The sequence below is a fragment of the Phalangium opilio genome, unplaced genomic scaffold (assembly GCF_054372755.1).
Source record: "Phalangium opilio isolate 3A_F unplaced genomic scaffold, DU_Popi_V2 ptg000104l_1, whole genome shotgun sequence".
Classification (NCBI taxonomy): domain Eukaryota; kingdom Metazoa; phylum Arthropoda; class Arachnida; order Opiliones; family Phalangiidae; genus Phalangium; species Phalangium opilio.
This window is the reverse complement of record NW_028324206.1, coordinates 372,357-393,598: the sequence shown is the minus strand read 5'-3', so window position 1 is coordinate 393,598 and position 21,242 is coordinate 372,357. Positions and strand designations below refer to the sequence as shown.

At 37.9% G+C, this 21,242-nt stretch overlaps 1 protein-coding gene, 1 long non-coding RNA gene and 1 other non-coding gene across 3 annotated transcripts in view; 1 reads left to right on the top strand and 2 right to left on the bottom strand.

The window, feature by feature from the left end:
* LOC149630008 (uncharacterized) overlaps positions 1-21,242 on the top strand; it is a 236,726-nt gene that overhangs the window by 176,785 nt on the left and 38,699 nt on the right. The window lies entirely within an intron of this gene.
* On the bottom strand, positions 7,799-8,509 carry LOC149630011 (uncharacterized). Its single transcript, XM_089851328.1, has 3 exons — positions 8,489-8,509; positions 8,111-8,410; positions 7,799-7,897 (listed from the first exon to the last, which is right to left on the bottom strand). Exons 1-3 carry the CDS (start codon positions 8,492-8,494, stop codon positions 7,799-7,801), a joined length of 405 nt encoding a protein of 134 aa, XP_089707454.1. The 5' UTR covers positions 8,495-8,509.
* On the bottom strand, positions 17,517-17,589 carry TRNAV-UAC (transfer RNA valine (anticodon UAC)). Its single transcript has one exon. It is a non-coding gene; the product is annotated as a tRNA-Val (tRNA).

The following is a 21,242-nucleotide window of genomic DNA, read 5'->3' as shown; positions in this document are numbered from 1 at the left end:
TGTCTCCCCTTCTATCGCTAATTTATTTTCTGTTCCACCTGTTGGCGGAACAGGTTTATTTGCTGGCTGAGCCGCTTCTTCCATGGTCGGAGCCCTATTAACAGTTAAATTGGCCACATCTGTGGCCAAAGTTGCTACATCGATTTCTTTTTGTTCAATTCCATCTTAAAAATACACGATGTTACAAAAAGGATCCTAGGACAGATAATTTAAAAAAAAATGTTTCACCTTTCATTTCTGGGCAATCCTTTATGAAATGCCCAGGTTTTCTGCATTTGTAGCAGGTGCACGGCTTGCCACCGCGCCCCATAAGGTTTTTTATTGTTTTTGCTGCTTTGCATGAAATGTTTAGATTTTTTGGACAGAAATGCTCGTATAACTTAATTGTTTATTTAATTTGTTCATGATATCGGATTAGATAGTGTTTACAACGTTTTCTGTACGATGTTCAAAATTTTCAAAAGGAAACAGTAATTTTTTGTGGCTTTTTGCAAACTTAAAAATATTTATTGCTTAAGCCTTGGTGTACGTTTGATTATGGGTGGTGTGTAAGTCTGTTACTGTTAGGTTAGTGTTAGAGTCACGGTGTTTAGAACATGGGAGAAGGTACTTGTATTATAAAGAATTGCCGAAACAATGATTCATCGCTCACTTATCACGCATTACCTAAAGATAAGGATCTGAAACGGAAATGGTTTCATGCCATAACTGTGGCATTAGGAACCAAACCAGCTCATTTTAAAGTCTCACTTTTATGCTCAAAACATTTTTGAAAACTGGGGCTTTACGTCGCAAACACCTTAAACAATTTGCGGTTCTTTCTATTTTTGAAAACACGAAAATGTCCGATGCATTAAAGTTAGCTGACGCCAGTCAAACTCAAAGAAAATGTGCCTTTTCACATAGAATTATCAAAGAACAAATAAATTTTTTGGAAGAAATGCAACTAATATGTGTTTATCAAAGAAAGTATGACATTGCATCAAACTGTAATTTGAAAGATCCACTATTATCTGTTGTTGATAAGCAACCCAAAGGTGAAGTCAGTTTTAGTGAAATATCTACAAATATTTTCCATAATTCAAATACACTACATGATGTTGAACTTATGAGAAAAGAAATTGACCTGATAGCAGTTAAAAGTAAAAAAAATTCATTTGTGAGGCTTATAAATGACATAAACAGTATCAAATATTTTACTGGCTTTCCTTCTTTCAAAATGTTTTGAGCATATTATCAACTTTTGCTACCAGAGTGTACTAAACTACATTATGTTCGACAAGATTCTTCTCAAGTAACTAATAATACAGATGAAGTTTTTGATAAAGTTGTGAAATTTGCGGGACCAGGAAAACTGAATCCAATGGAAGAATTTTTCATGACGCTTGTACGACTCAGGCGAGAAACTGAGGAAAAATATTTAGTCTACTTATACAATTTATCACAAGACTATGTGTCTATAATCCTAAGTACATGGATTTTGTTTCTTTTTGAGTGCATCCCAAATTTGCCAAGATGCCAAACATCAAAATTAGCTAATGCGCTGGAAATTAAGAAAATGAAATAAAAGCACCCTGGCTTGAGACTAATTATTGATAGTGTTTTAGAAACACTAGATAAAGGCGACGCTATAATGTCTAACTGTAATTTTGATGTTGCTAAAGAACTAGCATGTAGAAATGTTAAACTTGTTATTCCTGACTTTCTAAAGCAACAGGGAATTGGGAAGGTCAAAAAATTCCAAATTTTAAAGGGACATATACCCAGGACCTTGTCATCTATGCTAGAGAAAATTTACATTCTCTGTTGTTATTTGTCTAACCTAATATAGTAACAAAGCTAAGAAATGCTTACAATAATGTATTTTTATTTTGGTAAAATAAGTGGACTTTTCCATTATATATATATATGAAATGAAATGAAATAGATTTTTAATGTCTATATAAAAAACTATACAAGTAGTTGATTACTCGTGACCTATTCATCCGAATTGAATTTGGCGAACACTTTTCAAATATGAATCGACCCCAAGGAATCCAAAAATCACATTTATATCCTCGAGAATCCAATATTTTCAAAGTTGATAATTTTGACATTTCCGGTTTCCGGTATAAGTATGCAAAGGACAACTTTGGAACGGGTAAAATATGAAAGAGGAATGCAAAACTTTTATAACACGCTTTATTCCAGAGCACTAGCTTGAATAGTTTTTGAAATATAGTAAAATATGTGCGAAAAACGCAACGCGCAAAGACTTTTTTAACAGTCTGTACCTGTAGGCAACTTATTGGGCAGCTTTAAGATTGCTTTGTAGATGTCATTTTGTGTGAAAATAATTGAGGACAACGGGTGATGTTCAGTATTGGACGAGTCATAAATGTAACGATCATGGGAAGGCGTGTTATCAATTGAAATACGTGAGAAATGATCACCGAAATGAGTGGCAAGTATGTCTGTGTCAGTAATCATTTCGTTATTAATCTTGAGGGAGATATGATGCGTCTTATTCTTAATGTTCCCATTGACGAAACTCCAAAATTTCTTAGGGTGGGCCAATGCTTCCTCACAAACACGTTTACTCTCAATATGTCTGTCACGCTTTGCAAATCATCTAACTAAAGCCCTTTGTTTTTTATAATTTATAAAATCAGGTAGGAAAGCAGAACGCTTATATTTTCGAAAGTAGTACTTCTTTCTACGTATAGCAGAACGCAATTCAGAGGAATACCACTTAGGAAACGCAGAGGAACTATTACCAATCTGCATAGGTATGGCAGCATCCATAGCTTACTTTAAATAACGTGTTAATATGGTAGCGCAAAAATTAACATCCTGGGAATTTAAAATGGTCAGCCAATTGGAATCGCGCAAAGTGGTGTAGAGTTGGTAATAGTTCCCTTTCGTGAACTTATAAAATTTTTCCGGCGTGTTAGGCTGAGGACATGACGGAATCACATACTCTACCAGAAAGGGAGGTTGATAGGCATCCGGGGCAACAAAAGGATCACACAATGATGAAATATCTAAGTTATTAACATTGGCTAGGCATAAGTCCAAAATATTATCACAAAAGTTCTTTAACTCATTAAATTGCCTGAGGTGATAATAGTAACATATTTCAAATATGTGACGCGACTTATTTACAGTAGGGGTGGTGCAGCCCAGAGTGTCGTGAGTCGCCCAGTGCACACCAGGTAAATTATAGTCACCGAGAAGCAATAAATTAGTTTCCTGGTCTGGTAAGTCCTGGAGAAGTCGTTGCCTAAACGTGGAGTAATTAGCATCATTGGCCGATGGGGGAAAATAGACCGTACCGATCAAGAGAGACTCGTCGGAGCGCAACTTAACTTGCGCAAAGACGCATTCCGCGACGCCCTCTAGTGACTTCTTAACGGCAATTAAGGCGCCACCACCCCGAACGTTTTTATTTTAGAGATCCGGTCTATGTGCTCTATATACAATATAAGTATCAGGAAAGTAGTTGGCATTAAAGTGTTCTTGGTTAAACCATGTCTCTATTAAACATATATTGTCAAAGTCAAGAGAAATCGCATTATCCATAAATTCACTAGCCGTGGTTCTTAAGCCGCGGACGTTCTGGTAGGCAATCGACAATGTGTGGAGACGACGGAAAGAGCTCTCTACTGTGCTTGAACGCGTCACGGAGTGGCCCACCAAAGTCTGCGATTATGCAATCCACAGGCCAGATATCAGGATCAGAGAGTCGGGAGAGCTCATCTTCGTCTGAACAGGTAACATAAAAAGAGGAGTGAGAGGCGTTGGGATTTTTCGGCCGCAGACGGACGCATATGACCGACTGAATTCCCACGTCCTCAACAAGTGTTTTACACATGTCAGAAGAAAGAAGAGCAGGGTCGAGCCAGCTAGCGAATAGGGCGTTGTCGTTGAGGCTGTCTACTCGCAGTTTTTATTTTAGAGTTTACCGCTGATCCCGATTTTGTTGGCTTGCGGACGCGCTGTTGTGGCTGAGATGTAGGTGGTAGAACCACGGACTGTGGTCGTGGTGGCCCTGAAGTTGCTGATGTAGAGGGTGGAAGCAAAGAGGACTTAGAGGACATCGAACACGTAGTGATGTTTTTTCCGGCCCTGGCGCAAGCAAGAGCCCCGTACCTGAAGTTTGGGCCCATGACCCTGGTGGATAGCCTGTCTCTCGGGGATAGGACAAATAAGGAAATCATAAGTATTACAAAAAGTATTTTAGTTTATTATGCGAAATTGCGCCTCCTCTGCCCCATGCCCTATTAGAGGATAGTCATATGCAGATCAGCTGCCATTGTAAATAATTGTAAATAATTTTCGCGTAATAAGTTTAATATAGTGTTTTTATTGTATAACATTTAATGTTTTTTTCGGACCTGTGAACCCACGTTAGTGGGTTCCTTCCTGTTCCAAAAGGGATATGTAAACAAAAGGGTCAATAAACGATTCATTCATTCAATGCGTGGTGGCTGCAGTGAAGGAACGCCCCTGAGGGAGCGTCGGTGGAGTGTCACGCCGGATGTTGGAATTGGATTCACGTAGCTCAGAAAGCTTCTTCTGCAACTGTTTATTAGAGCCTGTTAATTCGACAACTTGAGAATCCAAGGTCAGCACTAAAGTTTCGAGGGCGTCCATTTTCTGCAGCAATTTGTCCAAAATGGAGTTAGGTTCGCGAGTTAGACTGTCCGGGAGGAGCAGGTTAGTGAGTAGGTCATTGATATCAGCAACGGAAGAGCACGTGCAGTGGAAGCAGGGTTTCTTGGGACCAGGATTAGAGTCGCTAATGTCATCGTTATAGGTTGAAGATAGGTTGCCTTGCTCAGATAAAGAGCTGATTGACGTGCGTGATTGTTGCCGACTGCGGTTCGAAGGCTTACATTTCGTGCAAGTAAAAGAGTCCCCATTGCAGCTCTTATGAGCACGCCTTGTGCAGCCACCAGAGCAGACCACAATAGCCTGCTTGCCAAAGAGAGGTTTATCACAGCTAGTACATGGGTCCTTAGCCGCAGGCATCAGTAGAATTAAGAGTAAACGAGCCCGAAAGGCTTAAACCGAAAATAGCAGACGATGCTAGTAGAATTAGCAATTATTGAAGTAGGTCTGGTAGACCGTTATAGCTAATCATAAGTCCGGCGGAATAAACGGCTCGACTTAAGGCGCGACTATGGCACACCGCTGCCGCGAGAAAATTTCGAAAAACTGCGAAAACACGAATAAAAGTTAAATAAAGTAAAAATTAATTTTAATTACGGTTAACGAAAGACGTTATTAGACGTTAGGTGCAAAAAAAGTATACAGAACGATCAAGGGACTGTAAATTAGGAGCAAAAGCCGGAGCGCGAGCGAAGCGACAAACTTATACCAGAAGGGAATTATTAAGAGAAGGTTGCCACTAGTTGAGATTATTGTAACGTCATTCTTCCCAACATCAGAAAACGCGGGAAAATTAGAGCAGGGTTACAAAACCTATTCACTCTTGTAAAATAGACCCCTTGATATCGCTCCGCAATTCCCGGGCAGTTTTCAAGAACACGCGGTTGATGGCTGTCTGCTTACTGAACCGAGGCTTACGCGGAGGGCAGACTGGCAGTGAAGATTTTAGTTACCTGCCTTTAAGGTACGTATTAATCTTTCTGATTCATTTTAATATTGGTTTACAAATTATAAGTCTCGTTAGAAAAGATATATCACTACTAAAAGGTGTTAATAATTATCTCACCTAGGGTTAACGAAGAATTAATAATGGAAACTGTTCAGAAGTGCACCGAAATTATTCTGAAAAACTGTACAGGTGAAAAGTTCATTAACTCAATAAACGTAGAGGGAACAAATATCTTGATATGCCACGAAGCTTTATTACAAGAAACTACCAAGTTTCAGTCACTAATTAAGTATATGCTTGACCTTTTCCGCTTAACTTACGATAAAATTAGTATTCCAGCTGTGAACCCAACAAAAAAAAGTTTAAAAGCCAAACTAGTTCAGAAAAGTCAACAATTATGATTAAACGTTGGTATGACACCATAGCTCAACACTTTTGGGTGCTAGATAAGTTTCTAAATCCATTATCGGATATTGAATGTACAGACTCCAATAAACTTGCGTTGTTTCATGCCTATGGCTACGAAGTGTTCACCGTGGCAAAAACAGTACTCCTTCATAGAGAATTACGCAGCAATAATAGCAATAGTGATAATTTGGAATCTCCGATCAACGAGTCCATTGATAATATTGAGTATTCTAGCCAAAGAGAGTGTGATGATCCTTCACTTACTGAAGCCCAAAAATTGACAACAAACAAGGAAGATTTAATAGACAAATACGACAGAAGCTACGTGTCTTTTGGTGGTGGGTGGTTATTAGACATAAGAAGAGTTTTCAAAGCCAGAGTGATGTATGGAAAGTCAAAATCCTTAACAAATGACCAAATTAATGAAGGTCGAAACTGAGCTGGGCCTTTAGCATGGATAAGGAAGATAAATCCAATTTAGACTATTCAGGAATGATAATGAGTGACGAAGGAGGCATGCAGTTTCCTCGACCAGAACTAAAACCCTTTTTAAAAGAACTAAATACCAAAGTGAGAACCTACCTTAATAGCGATGGCATTTGTAAACACGGGAGTAACATTATAAAGGTGCTAACTGAAGATGTTTTTCAAGATGAAAACTTATTCTTGTTGTTTATGGACATCGCCCTAACCATCACAGAGAAACCTGAGAAAATGTTGCGACCCTTTTACAAGGAATGGACAAGAAAAATTGTCCATGCGACCTTCAATGATTGGCTTGAAGCAAACGAAGCTAAAACAAGTGAAAACAGAAAGGAAATGTCCAAGGGTTGTGCATCACTAAGGGATGAACTATACGTCATGTCAAAGGCGACTGGGTTTAGTGCTGCTACTAATATGTCTAATCAACCTGTCACTAGTAAACAAGTTGATAAAAATATTGCCCGAAAAAGACCATCTGCTAGTCAAGAAAGTAAAGGAAACCCAAATCACGACGCAAGAAATTGTGAAACACCTAAGAGAAAGTCAACTGCAAACCGCAGAAAATTGAAACTTTTAAAAACTGAAACTAAATCACACATCACTGCCACAGCGAAGACATCTTGCGTTTTGAGAGAGGCTCAGTCACCTACTAGTTCTCTCCGAAAAACCCAGTCATTAAAAGAAATCACCAACTCTCCCCAAAAGTGCAAAGCATCCAAGAAAGTCACCACCACCCTACCTAATGAAAAAATGTCCGACTTAAAACTTACAAAGGGTGAAATCTGTAAACAAAGTCAATCTAGTTTCTCGTGCAAAAACCCTCTGCCAGTTAAAGAACCGGCTAGTTTCAGAAAAAATTGTAAACCAAAAAGCACAGAATCATCATTAAAACCTCAATCATCTAATGATCTCAACACCACCTCCTCTAAAGAAGATCTCAACAGCACATCATCTAATAACAAAAGGTCGTCAAGAAGGACAATAAAAAGCCAAAGTTCCTACAAGATTATAAAATGTGATATTTTAATTTGCAATATCTTTGTAATTAATAAAGATAGATTCGATCAACATTGTATCTCCTTATTCTTTTTAAGACAATATTGTATAGCTTTTTTCTTTATCACTCGTCCTTGATTGAATTTTGAGAAGTTTTGACTGACGTATAATCGTTCAGTTCTATAACCCTTGCTTGAATGGTGGTGTCCGTGTACCTCAATTTTTGTCTGTCTGTTTTTTCTAGCGTATGCGAAATTTGTTCCAGATAATTTTCCATTGGCGTTGAACTTGTATTGTGAAAATAGGGTTTCAACCGCACTCCCGTTTAATCGAAGTGGGAGAAGATAGTAGCTTGGGTACTTTTTGGAAAAGTCCGCTACAAGGCCTTTCATCCCAAAGACCATCACCCTAAGCAAATCCCATGTCTAAACCAATAACGATAATACCCTTTTAGTTTCGTAAGTGTGCTGGTTTAAAAACCTCCTATTTACCTGCCACGAAAGAAATTCCTTTGATGGGTACATAAGGATGAATTTCTCATCAAGTTCTAGATTAGTAGAAGAAATGATAAAAAATCACTTTGTTACCTCTTTACCCTCCCTTAGAGTGTGCCCATACTACCTTTAGGAGCAAAAAAAGTGCCCAAGTGGTGGTAGAGCAGACACACTGAATGGGTAATGTCATAAGCTTACCTTTTAAGTTCATTAGCCAATTTTTAAAATAGTTAAAACCGTTCTCTATACTTATCATTGGCGAGTCTTCTGTGCTTCTTATTTTCACCTTTGCGAGCGAACCCATTTCGAAAAGCAAATTGCAAGCCTTGAGATAGTTAAATGTGGCCATGGTTTCTGCGCTATCAACTGGCTTATTGCCATTCTTAGGATTTGCATATTCAAATAGTTCTGCCAACACATCATTTTGCTACAGTTGAGTTCAATTGACAAAATTTACTTCTCATATCCATATTCTTATTTACAGTTTTGAAAACGTATTTCGTACCTGCATTATACGAGCTGGCTTAACGTTTAATTTGGTACACGCATCTCTATCAATATAACTTTGAAGAAGAGCTGGCACTATTCTCGGGATGTCTTGTTACCTCCTCTTATCTTCCCGTTTTTTCAAAGATATAATTTGGTCCCATCCAAATTTTACACCTTGATTGGTAAATTTACGGTTTCCTCCTTCTTTTGAAGAAAAGAGCGCGTTGATCAAACTTTTTATCTGAAATTACAATATTAATGACCTGTACAAATAATTGACTTTGTAATTACAAATTTCTCACCTGGTGTGAAGGACAAATTATCCAATGAATATATTCATTTAGAACAAAAGGATTTCTGAAGGAGGGTTTAATTCCAACATTGATACCGTTTGGTGAGATTTTGACACCGTACGCTCCCTGATAGTTTTGCGTTAGCTTTATGAGAGTCAATGGACGATGCTCCATCACACATCAAAGCTGATACTTTAAATTCATGCAGTTGAAAGGCCATTAAAACTTCAAAAAGACAAGCCGCAATGAAATGAGAGTCTGTGGTGTTTTCTGACGCAAAGTAAGGCCCAACAATATCGTAATCCGAAGTTAAATCTCTCTAAAGTAATTGCAATATGTAGTTTGCTTTTGGCAAGTAATCGGTGGATTTAAGATCATCGTAAATATCGTCCAAACTAGAAAGTTGTTCGTGGGTCATAGCAAGCCCAACCAACTTGTGGTTTTTGCAGTTCCAAATGACTTTAGCTGTAACTTTGACTTCATGTAAAATAAGTAGTCCATCACGTTTGGGTTCCAATTTCCCATTAGCCACTTCTTTGATGAAATCCTCGTAACAACTTTTCTGCTCTTTCAAGTAATCAAAATTGATACCAGGTCCATCCAGATGTTTTGACAATTTTCTTTGTACGCTTCTCCAATTAGGTAATTGAATAATTCCAAAACTTTGTATAGCTTCGTAGGCTGCATGGCTCCTACAAGCTATGGCAAGGGCTAGAAAATATTTTGACAATTATTACCTAGTGTCACTCATGTTGTTTGCCATGAACATTGCTTTAGGTGAAAGCTCCCATCGAGAAGTTATAAAAGTATTCAGAGCATAAGATAAATTTGTCAAATTTTAAATTTTCTAGTATCCACACGTACGTCTCTCGTAGAGCCCCGCCCCACTGGCTTCTCGCCTCAACGCGACGTGAATTACGAAATAATTTTTATAACTTCCAAGCCCCACTGCAGGTCAAATATGCCTCAATGACCAAGAACAGTCAACGTGGCTATTTACCTATGCGGTATGTTATGGTGCTCCACTTGTTTCCTTTTAATCCCTTTCCTTAGTAAATAGTATAAAAAACAATTAAAGAAATGTAATTTTGTAAGGATGGCTTACCATTCCTCAGTTGATCTTCTTAAAATTGCTGTTTATCTTTCTCTACATGTCTAGCACAATCTTTCTCCCAAATGTCTTTTAATGTTCCACTTCTTTCTGGAATTTGATTTAGTAGTTCATTCAACTCGTTTGAAAAGTCTTTGTTTGTTATGTTCGTTACATTTGATAATTCCTTGCTTTGACTTGAGGATAGAGTAAGTTCATATTCATTGCATTTAGCTTTCAGTTTTTTATTGGATTCAAAAAGCCTGTGCCTTCGGACTCTTAGTTGAGATTGACGCTTGCTTTTACTTCTCGGAGATAAGAATTTAAAGGGACACTTCGATGATGGTGAAGCATAAACACGATTTCCTAGAGTCTTGATGTGTTTTGAAAGGTTTCGACATGGATTACAATGGTTTTTAGAATCCTTATATTTATCCAGAGTATATTTAGAAGGTTTAAACCAAACTGAACAAAGCTGTGACGATATTCTTGGCACAGGAGAATCATATTTCATAATGTGTTTTGGAGTAAAATTTATCTCGGATATCTTTTGTACAGCTTCATTCGTAACACCAGGACAGAGTACGTAACCTTCACCAAAAACTCCCTTAAGAAATGCAAATGCTTTTCCGTTCAAAAATAAATCCTCATCAAAGATACGTTCAATTGAACATACACCTCGAAAGGCTACAATCATTGAGGCTTCTCCCTTGTAGTCAATTAGGTACTTTATGGGCTTATCGCCAAGGTCAAGAACGAAAATATCCGATCTTGTTATTTCCAAGTAATGCTGCAGCGAAATAGTATTTTAAATCTTTAGTAAAGTTCTCTACATACGATATTCTACAGGGCCGGTAGGCCCTTGTAGATATGACTTGACACCCTTCCATAATGCTAAAAGAAAATTCACAGTTTTTAGGGTTAGCGTCCCATAGAAAAAGCATTAAAATTTTTTCGTTTTTTAACGCAATTGTCACAGGCCATACGGAAAAATATAGCGAAGTTAGTTTTCGGAATAATTCTAAATTAACAAGCATTTATTAAATGGGAAACTTTCCTGTTTCGATTTTTAATTAATGAAGTCTAAGTGTTGTACTTTAACTAATTAACAAAGTAAGTCAAAAAGTTACTTTTGGGTCAGAAGTCAGCCTAACCAAGAAGTTATATCAGTATCTCAGTGAGAAGGTATAAGATGCCTTCGTATTCGCGCGCCCGAGTCGCATTCCCCCTTTCAAAATACAAGAGGGGACGTAAAAGGAGGCGCCGGGCTATTTCGCCTCTCCTCAGTCGGAAAATATGACTGTAGTTTTCGTCACTCGCGTCGTCGCGCTGACGTGAGTTTTCAAGAACCAATGAGATGCTGGTTGTAATTTAGAGACGGGGATTGACTCCGGACCTACGTTTGGACTGGAGATAAAGCTTGAAATCTGGCGAAATTATACCTTCTCCCTAATAAACTAGATATAACTTCTTGGCCTAACCTTATAGCGCGCTTAAACCTATTTCTTCATTTCGTTCTCGTTGACAACTAGAAGGGCCTAGGTTTGTGGGTGCTAACAAGTTACGTTGACATTTTTCAAATATTGGGTTTCTTGCTGATTTTCCTAATTTCTTAGCAGTTAGCGCTAACAAATTACTTTGGTATTTCATCCGAGCTTGAACACCTTTATATGCATTTTCTATTTAACTGTAGCACCCTTAATAAGAAATACGTCGTTATCAGGTCGAATTTTCGTCTAGAAAAGTAATTCAGGTAAATAATTACAGTTAATAGAGGTTTTTATATCATTTAAAGTAAGCTTTTCGACGTTCTTTACGGCCAAGGCTTAAGTTGTATTTTAGTTCGTCTATGTAATATAGTGTTTATAGTGTCTTTCCTTTTAAAGATTATAAGAAAACAAATTTCCAGCTCTGTTTTGGAATTACAAATTACGCAGTCTGCTTCGATTCATGCTACAAATCCCAACCCTAGGGCCTAGGTTTTACGCTACTTAATACTGTATTCATGACAGTTTGTTGGCGCTTCTAGTTTTAAGTAAAAAATGCCATATCTATCCAAATTATAATGGTTTAGAAATCAACGGTAGTGTTTTCACCCTGTGAAGAATTCAACTTCAAAATATTACAGGAAAGATGACAAAATTTTCAATGTGTTTTCCCTACGGCAGTTAAAAGAGTGGTGTTTACGTTAGCGCAGTTACTTCAACATTCTCATTTGAGGACAGGTATAAACGGTTTCATTATTTGTTAATCTCACTAAAATGCTTCTAATTGTGAAGGTGTGTGGTATAATTCCTAAAACTAAACCAATGTAGAGGACCAGATTATTCGTTAAAACAATTTTGATCCTAGTGAATCAGTCGTACTGTGATGTTACGTTATCATTTTATAAACTATTTGTTACCAGCAGTGGATTGTTTAATTCATAAGTAACAGTTGTGCTGGTTAATCCAGGAGGACAGTGTCGTTATATAATTTAATTAGGCAAATAATTTTCATGTTTACATCACAGATTCTCTCAACGTAACCACGTTGGGAACGGAGGGTTACGTTGTTTGCCATTTTCAACGGTCCACATTGCCGTTTTTTATTGGTTTAAAATGCTATGAATTGTATAAATATTTATTTTAATTACTGGTATTCAAGCTAAACTATAGAATAACATCATAACATATTGTATAGATAATAGGGATGCAACGATTCGTAATTTTTTGCAATCGGCCGATTCGATGCATCGTTCGCTAAAAAATCGGCTTCGGCAGATGAATCGGCCGAAGCCCCACGGTATTAATTTTAGGAATTAGTCTATGCGTGGTACTTGTCAAAAATGTTGAAGGACAATAATCTATCTGGTCCGGTTTCCGAGAAGGTAGGTCATTAAGTTCAACACAAATTTTCTCCATTCTTTCTGCAGGGGTCCCACCAGGTCCCTAAAGTCCCTATTTTCCTGCAAGGCCCTTATTCTACCCTTAAATTGGTATTTGGTCCTTAAATCACTCTATTTTCATAAACTTCAGAAAAAGTATTTATTAAGTAGTCAGGAAAGGAGAGATAACAAGAATAACTGTTGACGCGGTGCTTAGATTATTATTTGGATTTGCAATTAATAAACTGGTCCCAAGGACCAGTAACCCCCACTTGTTGATATTAAAAACTAGTTCAAGCAATTGATAAACTGGTTTTGCACCAGAGGAAATGTGCTATTTTCACATAATAAAGATATCATTTTGTTTTACCAGTGGTCCCTTTTTGGTTCCTACTTTCAAAATTTAGGCCCTTATTTAACCCTATTTTATCGTGAAAAGTCCCTTTCCCCCCTATTTATTTTTGAGATTTTGGTGGAAGCCCTGTTTCTGCTACAACTTGTTTTTGATTAATTCTTTCATTGCTGCCACAAAATGCTGAGAAACTGGCCTTCATTCACCGCAACCATCCACTTCTCAAATATATGTACTATATAGTTTACCAACTCAATTTCAAAGACGGTTAATAAAGTGACAGTCACGTTTACGTCAAACGTTTAGTTGCAAATTTGTTAGTTCCTTTATACTAGCTCAAAAGATCAGATCTAACAAAAAAGAGTCGGCCGAAAAAAATCGGCCGATTACCTTAGAAAAATCGGCCGATGCGATTATTCGGCCAAGTGGCCGATTCTGGCCGAAGCCGATTCTTGGCCGATGCATTGTTGCATCCCTAATAGATAATCTTTATGTTACCGCAAACCTAGCACAGGATATGATAAAAATTTAAGGTAATGTGTTGGAAATAATAAAAACTCCTCTAAACATTAGGGTTAAGGTTAATTATTTATCAAAAGTCATTTTATGAGATTAATGAGCACTGACGACAAGTTAATTTCAACGAAATTAAGTGTAATTAAAGTGAAATTAAACCAAAATATACATTTGTTTTGGATGAAAACTCAGATAACTAACCTAGCCGTAGGTAAAGCCCCATGTTTTCTCTTTCACACTTAAGCTAATTTAAATTATCTCCAAAGTACCTTAATAGGCGCGAAATTCAAAACTTAGCGTAAAATGAGAATCGAAAACTCCCCTAAAAATTGCAATTATGGTGAAATATACATTTAAACTCATTTTTTAACCTAAATGTACACTGCCAAAACACTAACATACGTTAATTTTAACTCAATTAAATATAATTAACGTGAAATTAAACCAAAATATACATTTTCTGGATAAAAGCTCAAATAACTTTTAAATAAACTCTTAAATCTATCGTAAAGCCCAATATTTTCTATTTCACACTTAAGTTAATTTAAACTATCTTCTAAGTACATTAATTGCCGCGAAATTCAAAAGTTTTGGGTTAAAAACTGAATATGTGGAAAAAATATTTAACTGCACTAAACATTGCAATTAGGATAAAAAATTCAAATAAATTATAAGCTTAATCCACTCTAACGAACCACGCTCAAATTAAAGCATTACAAGTTTTTCGTACAGCCACAGTAGTTTCCTATTTCACTTTCAAATTAATGATCATAATAATGATCGTTAAAATACATCAACAGCGCATACATTAAAATTTTAGGGTATTTGCAATTAAAGTTAATATTTTATTGAAAATTGTATTATAAACTAAATCCACACTAGATAAACAAGATAAGCCGTTAAATTAAACTTAATCAAGTTTAATTAATGTGAAATTCGTGTTTTGGGTAAATTCATAGATACCTTATAATTAAACTACCAAATTAAAATTAAAACTACACTTATCTTTCACCCAGCCTCCATTTTCCTGTTTATTAATTAAATTGTCATTTAAAAGCATTTTTACCTATTTAATAGAGAGCCATTGAAAAAGCGCGATATTTAAAAGTTTTGGGGCAAAATAGTCATTGTTCCGCAAGAGTCAAACAGTCACTCCTCTAAAATTTGCAGTTTAGGAGAATTTCTTATTAAACTCGTATAGTAAACTGCAATAACACTAATAAAAGAAGATAAGCCGTTAATTTCAACTTAATAACCATATTTAACGTGAAATTAATCGAAAACAACAGGTTTTTTGGGTATCTATAGATAACCCTTTACTGAAATAAGAAAATGAAATTAAACTGCGCGAGTTGTTGTTTCAGCCTAAATGTTTTCCTAATTAACACTGAAATTAATTACATTATCACTATAATGCATTAATAGGCTACAAATACAAAACTTTAGGGTAAGGAATGTGTCAAAATGTAACTTTTCCATTTAAATATTAATATATAATTAACATAATCTGGCAACATTCAATGTAATAATGTTGCCAGTAAAACAAGGGCGTCTAGCCCATAACTAAGCCACATCGCTAGCCATCTCTCGCTACCTCTAATTCAATTAATTTTCTTCTTCAGAAATATCACCTAGCATACCAGTCAAGTGGGGGGAGAAACAGAAAATTTTAAAGCACAGATTTAAGGTACCATCCATAAATAGCCTCGTCAGAGAACAGTACCTTTCTAAAAAATAATGGATCGGCTTCAATTAGTTCACACAAAGGTTTTGCCGTCTTAGGTAATCCTCGTAAACATCATGCTCAATTTGCCCTGGTTTGAATACAATGGCATTTTGCTAAGAGACGAGACTATCTAATTAAATTTGATCCTAACTGCTACGTAACGACGATTACTTTTCACTACGGTCTTTTTTCTCGGTTCCACAGACAACTCGGACCTTCTTCAAAGTTATTCCCAAAGAAACCTTTATGTTTTCCTTATTTTGTCCAAAGTTTAAGGTTAGGGGTGTTTAAAAATTGGCCAACCATTACTACAATTTTTTTTTCAGTATTTTTTGTTTTTTTAACAGACGTATTGTTACAATTGTTACACTACAGACCTTGTATTTCTAATGGGACCAGCAATACCGCAACACTGATCCGAAAAACCAAGATGGTAATTGTTTGGACCTATCGGGTCAGGACATTGGAGGACCAAACATACCGTGGTGTCACGTGTCGAACGTTAAAGCGACCTTCACCACTATACACACCATGACCTGTTCAAGCTGGCAATATTTGAAAACTCACCTATGAGGAACTTCCGGTCTCTTTAGATATACAGGGTCTTTCAGTGTCGCAGCTAAGTAGTAGAATTATATAAAAACGTCTTGGTTTGGACCAAGGCCGAAAAATCAAACGATATGTGTGAGGTTTATCAATTGACTGAAGTTTCAGATATTGAAATTTTTTCTAGTTATTTTTATACACTCAATCCTTAATCAATATTTAATTCAATCAACTGATTTTACTGTTAATCGACCTAGTCCCTCTAAATTAATTGAAAAAATTCCATATCTACGCTTTTTCAAGAACAATTACATTTTCCGAAAACATTCCATCGTGAAATTAATTTATCATGTTGAGGATACAGTATTGAATATTTGAAATGTTCTACTGGATGTCTAAAACAAGGAAGCGAACTTTGGCATAACTCGAATGGAAAATGTAAATATTTGATCGTGGATGCCAAACAAGGGTGTTGCGCGAATTTATACATTTAATTTCGTATATCGAAATGCTACATTTCTATTGTCGCCTCTTTGATGGTAAAGTTGCACTGGAACTTCCTTTTCCTTACTTAAGAATTTCTTGGTCATAACTCAGTCTATGGTAATATTGGCTGAGTGTGTTGCGACGGCTCAGATGACCCATACACTGAAACCACTGGTGATTATAAAATGCCATATATTGGGAAAATGGAGGAAGGGAGGGGGTGTCGGAGTTAAATGTGACCTTCTTGGCATAACTAGTAATGAATGATTTGTTTAACCATATTATTTCCGCGGGAAATGAATATAACAAGTCTGAGAAGTATTTCTGTTTATGTGATCTTTACCCTTTACCACACAGGATAAACTTTGTTGCTTTGTCTTAAGTAGACGACATTCACTCTAAACGACAGTCTTATCAACAACTTAAAACAGATTTAAACTTCTTTTGGTGCAAACTTGAAAATTTGTCAAGCCAGCAACAATTAAAACTATGTCGATCAAGATGCTCACAAGTTAGTGAGTATCGACACGAAATCCCTTCAAAATAATTAATTTCATGATAAAATGTTTTCGGAAAATGTAATTGTTCTTGAAAAAGCGTAGATATGTAATTTTTTCAATTAATTTAGAGGGACTAGGTCGATTAACAGTAAAATCAGTTGATTGAACTAAATATTGATTAAGGATTGAGTGTATAAAAATAACTAGAAAAAATTTCAATATCTGAAACTTCAGTCAATTGATAAACCTCACACATATCGTTTGTTTTTTCGGCCTTGGTCCAAACCAAGACGTTTTTATATAATATCTGTCGCTTCAGTCTTAATGTAATTAAATTTTGAGTAATTATGTTTTCTTTACCGCTTATTATTATGTCCAATTACGATGGTCAAAACATGTATCTAGCAGGGCCCAAACGTTGCACCTTCCGCGTGTTAGGCGGACGACATTACCACTACACTACACATACCTGGTAATACTGAGATTCCTAAGAGATCTAGCTTATTATGTCCAATTACGATGGTCAAAACATGTATCTACCAGGGCTCGAACCCGGGACCTTCCGCGTGAAAAGCGGACGTGATAACCACTACACAATGAATACTTGGTTATTCTGAGTTTTCGAAGAGATCTAGCTTATTATTGTGTCCAATAACGATAGTCAAGTCATGTATCTACCAGGGCTCGAACCTGGGACCTTCCGAGTGTAAAGCGGACGTGATAACCACTACACCATAGATACTTGGTTATTTTGAGTTTTCGAAGAGCTCTAGCATTATTATTATGTCCAATCACGATGGTCGAAACAAGTACTTCTGTAATTAACTAAAATTAACATACTTAGACTTAATTGTTTCTGATTAGACTAGCCGATCGCACACCCTGAATACTTAATTGTTAAATTAAGAGTATTCCGAAAAGTAACTTCGCTCTAGTTTTTCAGTTAGAGGTGGTTAAATATCACGAAAAACCCCATGTTAATCTCCATAGGAAAATTGGTAAAAGCATGTGAATTTTGATTTAACGTTACAAAAGAGTATCAAGTCATATCTACAAGGGCCTACCGGCCCTGTAGAATTACAGTAGTTAGTCTCGTTTCCTAGCAAAATGCCAACCTATTCGAACCAGGAAAAATTTGACAGCACGTTTAATTTGGGTGAAGGTCACGGTAACGTTCAACTAAACGTGCTTTATGCCGAACGGTCTCCACATCGACAACATTCGAGTGCGAGCACCTTCGTGATTTCGGTAGTGCAAGAAGAGACTGTATAGTCTGTAATGAGGATAGAGACTTTGACATCGTAGATGGTTTTGAAGCCAGTCTCACACTAGTAGTAGAGCGGTGGAACATGAAGTTGCACTACGCCATTCTACTGTTCGTGCCAGTTTACAAGGGCATTACTACCGGCATTATCATAACGCCCTACATCAAGCCTTAACGGACGAGGATTTCCTAAGACGGCAATGCCATTAGTCTTACCATGCGTCATGAGTTTACTGCTTGCAAATGTATTGCAAGACATGGACAGTCGTCTGGGAGAGTGCCCCAATCAAAATGGTTGACACTTCGAATATTTACGTTGAGCTGTTTGCCAACAGTTTAGAAGTTGCAATTTTAGGCCCTGGTTTTAAGACTAATCGTAGGACTGTGCTTTAAAATATTTTGTTGCATTCAGGCATATTCTCCAGTATTCTTTTTTCACTTTGTCACTTGCATACAATAAAACATGAATTCTAAACATTTATTTACACCCTGTATAATTTAGTTGGACATTGCCCGTTAGCAGTATTGGGGGTTGTACATAAAGGAAGCTGTTGGTCTGATCTCGACAACACTGTATATGTATACAGTGTACGACACAAATATTTTTGTTCCATATTTCAAATACCGTCGTTTTTAAACTTCTTTTATAAATAAAGTACAACATTATATGCTTATCGAAATCAATGTTATTGCATATAAGCTAAATGTAATTAACGAAAATTAAGTACTTCTTTAAGCAATTATAAATAGATCAACCCCAAATGTAAGACGGTAAATAAAAAATGAAATTATTCAAATTTAAATTACATTAAGACTGAAGTGACAGATATTATAAAAAATCGTCTTGGTTTGGACCAAGGCAGAAAAAACAAACGATATGAGTGAGGTTTATCAATTGACTGAAGTTCAAGATATTGCAATTTTTTCCATTAATTTTATTCTTTTAATCCTTAATCATTGTTTATTTCAATCAACTGATTTTACTCTTTATCTATTCCCTCTAAATAAATTGAAAAAATTATTTATCTACGCTTTTTCAAGAACATTTCCATTTTCTGAAAACATTTTATCATGAAATTAATTATTTTGAAAGGATGTCGTGTCGATAAACACTAACTTTTAAGCACATTGACGGACATAGTTTTTATTGTTGCTGGCGTGACAAATTTTCAAGTTTGCACCAAATGGAGTTTCCATCTGTTATAAGTCGCTTAGAAAACTGAAAATATGATAGATATTTTATTTTGTTCAAAATCATCAATAAAATAATGTCGTCTACTCAAGACAAAGCAACAACGTTTATCCTGTGTAGTTTTTTTAATATGTGGCTCTCGAAGTTGGGGACGCAAGCTAGATGGAGTGTTTTCTCTTTCCCCCTCTTGCTTTGGCTTCCCGCTCGCGTTCTTAACTTTACACACGTTAGCTTGGGTCCTCATCAATGCGATTTATCACAACTCCTCGGTGGTGAGAGCTGGTAACCACTACGTTGTGTGGGCTAAGTGGATACGCGTCGTTCTCAAGCCAAGGTGTTGAGGCATCGTGCCGAGGGCTGCGTGGTACTGGGGAAGTAAAACTACGGTATCGCTAACGATCCCCTCGGGGCACCAGGCGACACCCCGTTGTATTTAGCCTTCCACCCGGGTGGGGGACTACCAGGTGGCGACCTTTTACTTGCCCCCTTACTCGTGGGATTCTTATGGATTCTGTACAAAATATCAATTTAAAAACTACTAAAACTACAGTGCAGGGGTCTGCTCCTGGCAGAACCCTCACTGATACCACAAAGCTAGGGCCTGGATCCAGCGATACTCGCTCCGATTTATCGGTGCGTGTGACTGGCTCCACCCAGCCCCCCAAGGCTTTGAAACGTACCCAGCGACGCCGGCTCAAACGGCAGATTGCTCGGGAAAAGGCTAAACCGGGTTCTGAAGCGGTCTCCACCCCTGTCGGGGGTGCGGCGACACGTGAAAACCTGACGAAGGGACCGAGAGTGGAGGACTCGACTCCTTCGCCCGGCAATTCGCAGGCGGCGGCCAAAAGGACTAAGTCCTATAGGGATGCCGCCAGCTCAGAAAAGATGGCCATTGTCAAGAATGGATATCCGACTGCGGTCATCACGGAGGAAGATGTGGGCGCTGGATGGGATACCTTCGGGGAGCCTCTACCGTGCCTTGGGAATTTCAGACTGATGGCCGGGGCCCTAACGTACTCCTGTGAAAATGCGTTTACTGGGCAGTGGTTGAAGGAAAACATATCCTACTCGGTGGTGGGGGATGCGGTGCTCTCAGTGATGAGAGCCAGCGAACTCCCTAAGCCGTTTAAGTTGATGCTCCGAACCAGGGACCAGGTTACAAAGGAATCGGCGGTGCTCTTCCGGTGCCTGAAGATCCTTAACAGTGGCTTTGCCACTGAACTCTGGAAATGTATCCGGACGTACGTGGATCGTGCCGTACGGTACTGGGGAGATGGTTCCTCTTCGGATGCCATTAAGAACGCCGGTTTTGTGGGCTTTACTGGAGCGGATAAGGGAAGTCTCAAGCTCATACAGCCCACTGAAACCACTTCAACAGCCGCAGCTGAGTCTGCGGCAGAGGATGGAACCAGCGAGCTGGGAGCTCTGGCTGTAGAGCTTGCCGGTGTCGCTTTAGGCACAGAGGGAGGGGAAGGGGCTCATTTGGAAGATTTATCTTCCATGGATGAGTCCACCCTACTGGTAGAATCGGATGTGACCCTTCGTAGTCCAGACGGTGAGCGTTCTAGTGATCCTGACGGGGGGAGGATCTTGGGACTAGGAGCTTGCCTGTCAGGGGGAGGTGCTACTAGCCCTCTCGATACTGATGAGGTGTAGCCAGGTTCCTTCTGAACCCCTCTCTTAGGGAACATGGGGACGCTACGTGCAATTCAAATCAATTTGCACCATAGTAAGGCGGCTTCCGCAGTACTCTGTAGGAGGTTTGCTATAGAGGGTCTTGATGTGGCCCTCTTACAAGAACCGTGGATTTGCCATGGCGAAATCCTTGGTCTCGACACAGCGGGGCGGCTCTTTTATGACCACACCGCTGTTAGGCCTAGGGCGTGTATTCTTTTTCGGAAGGATCTTTGCTGTATCTCTCTACCGCTATACACGTCCC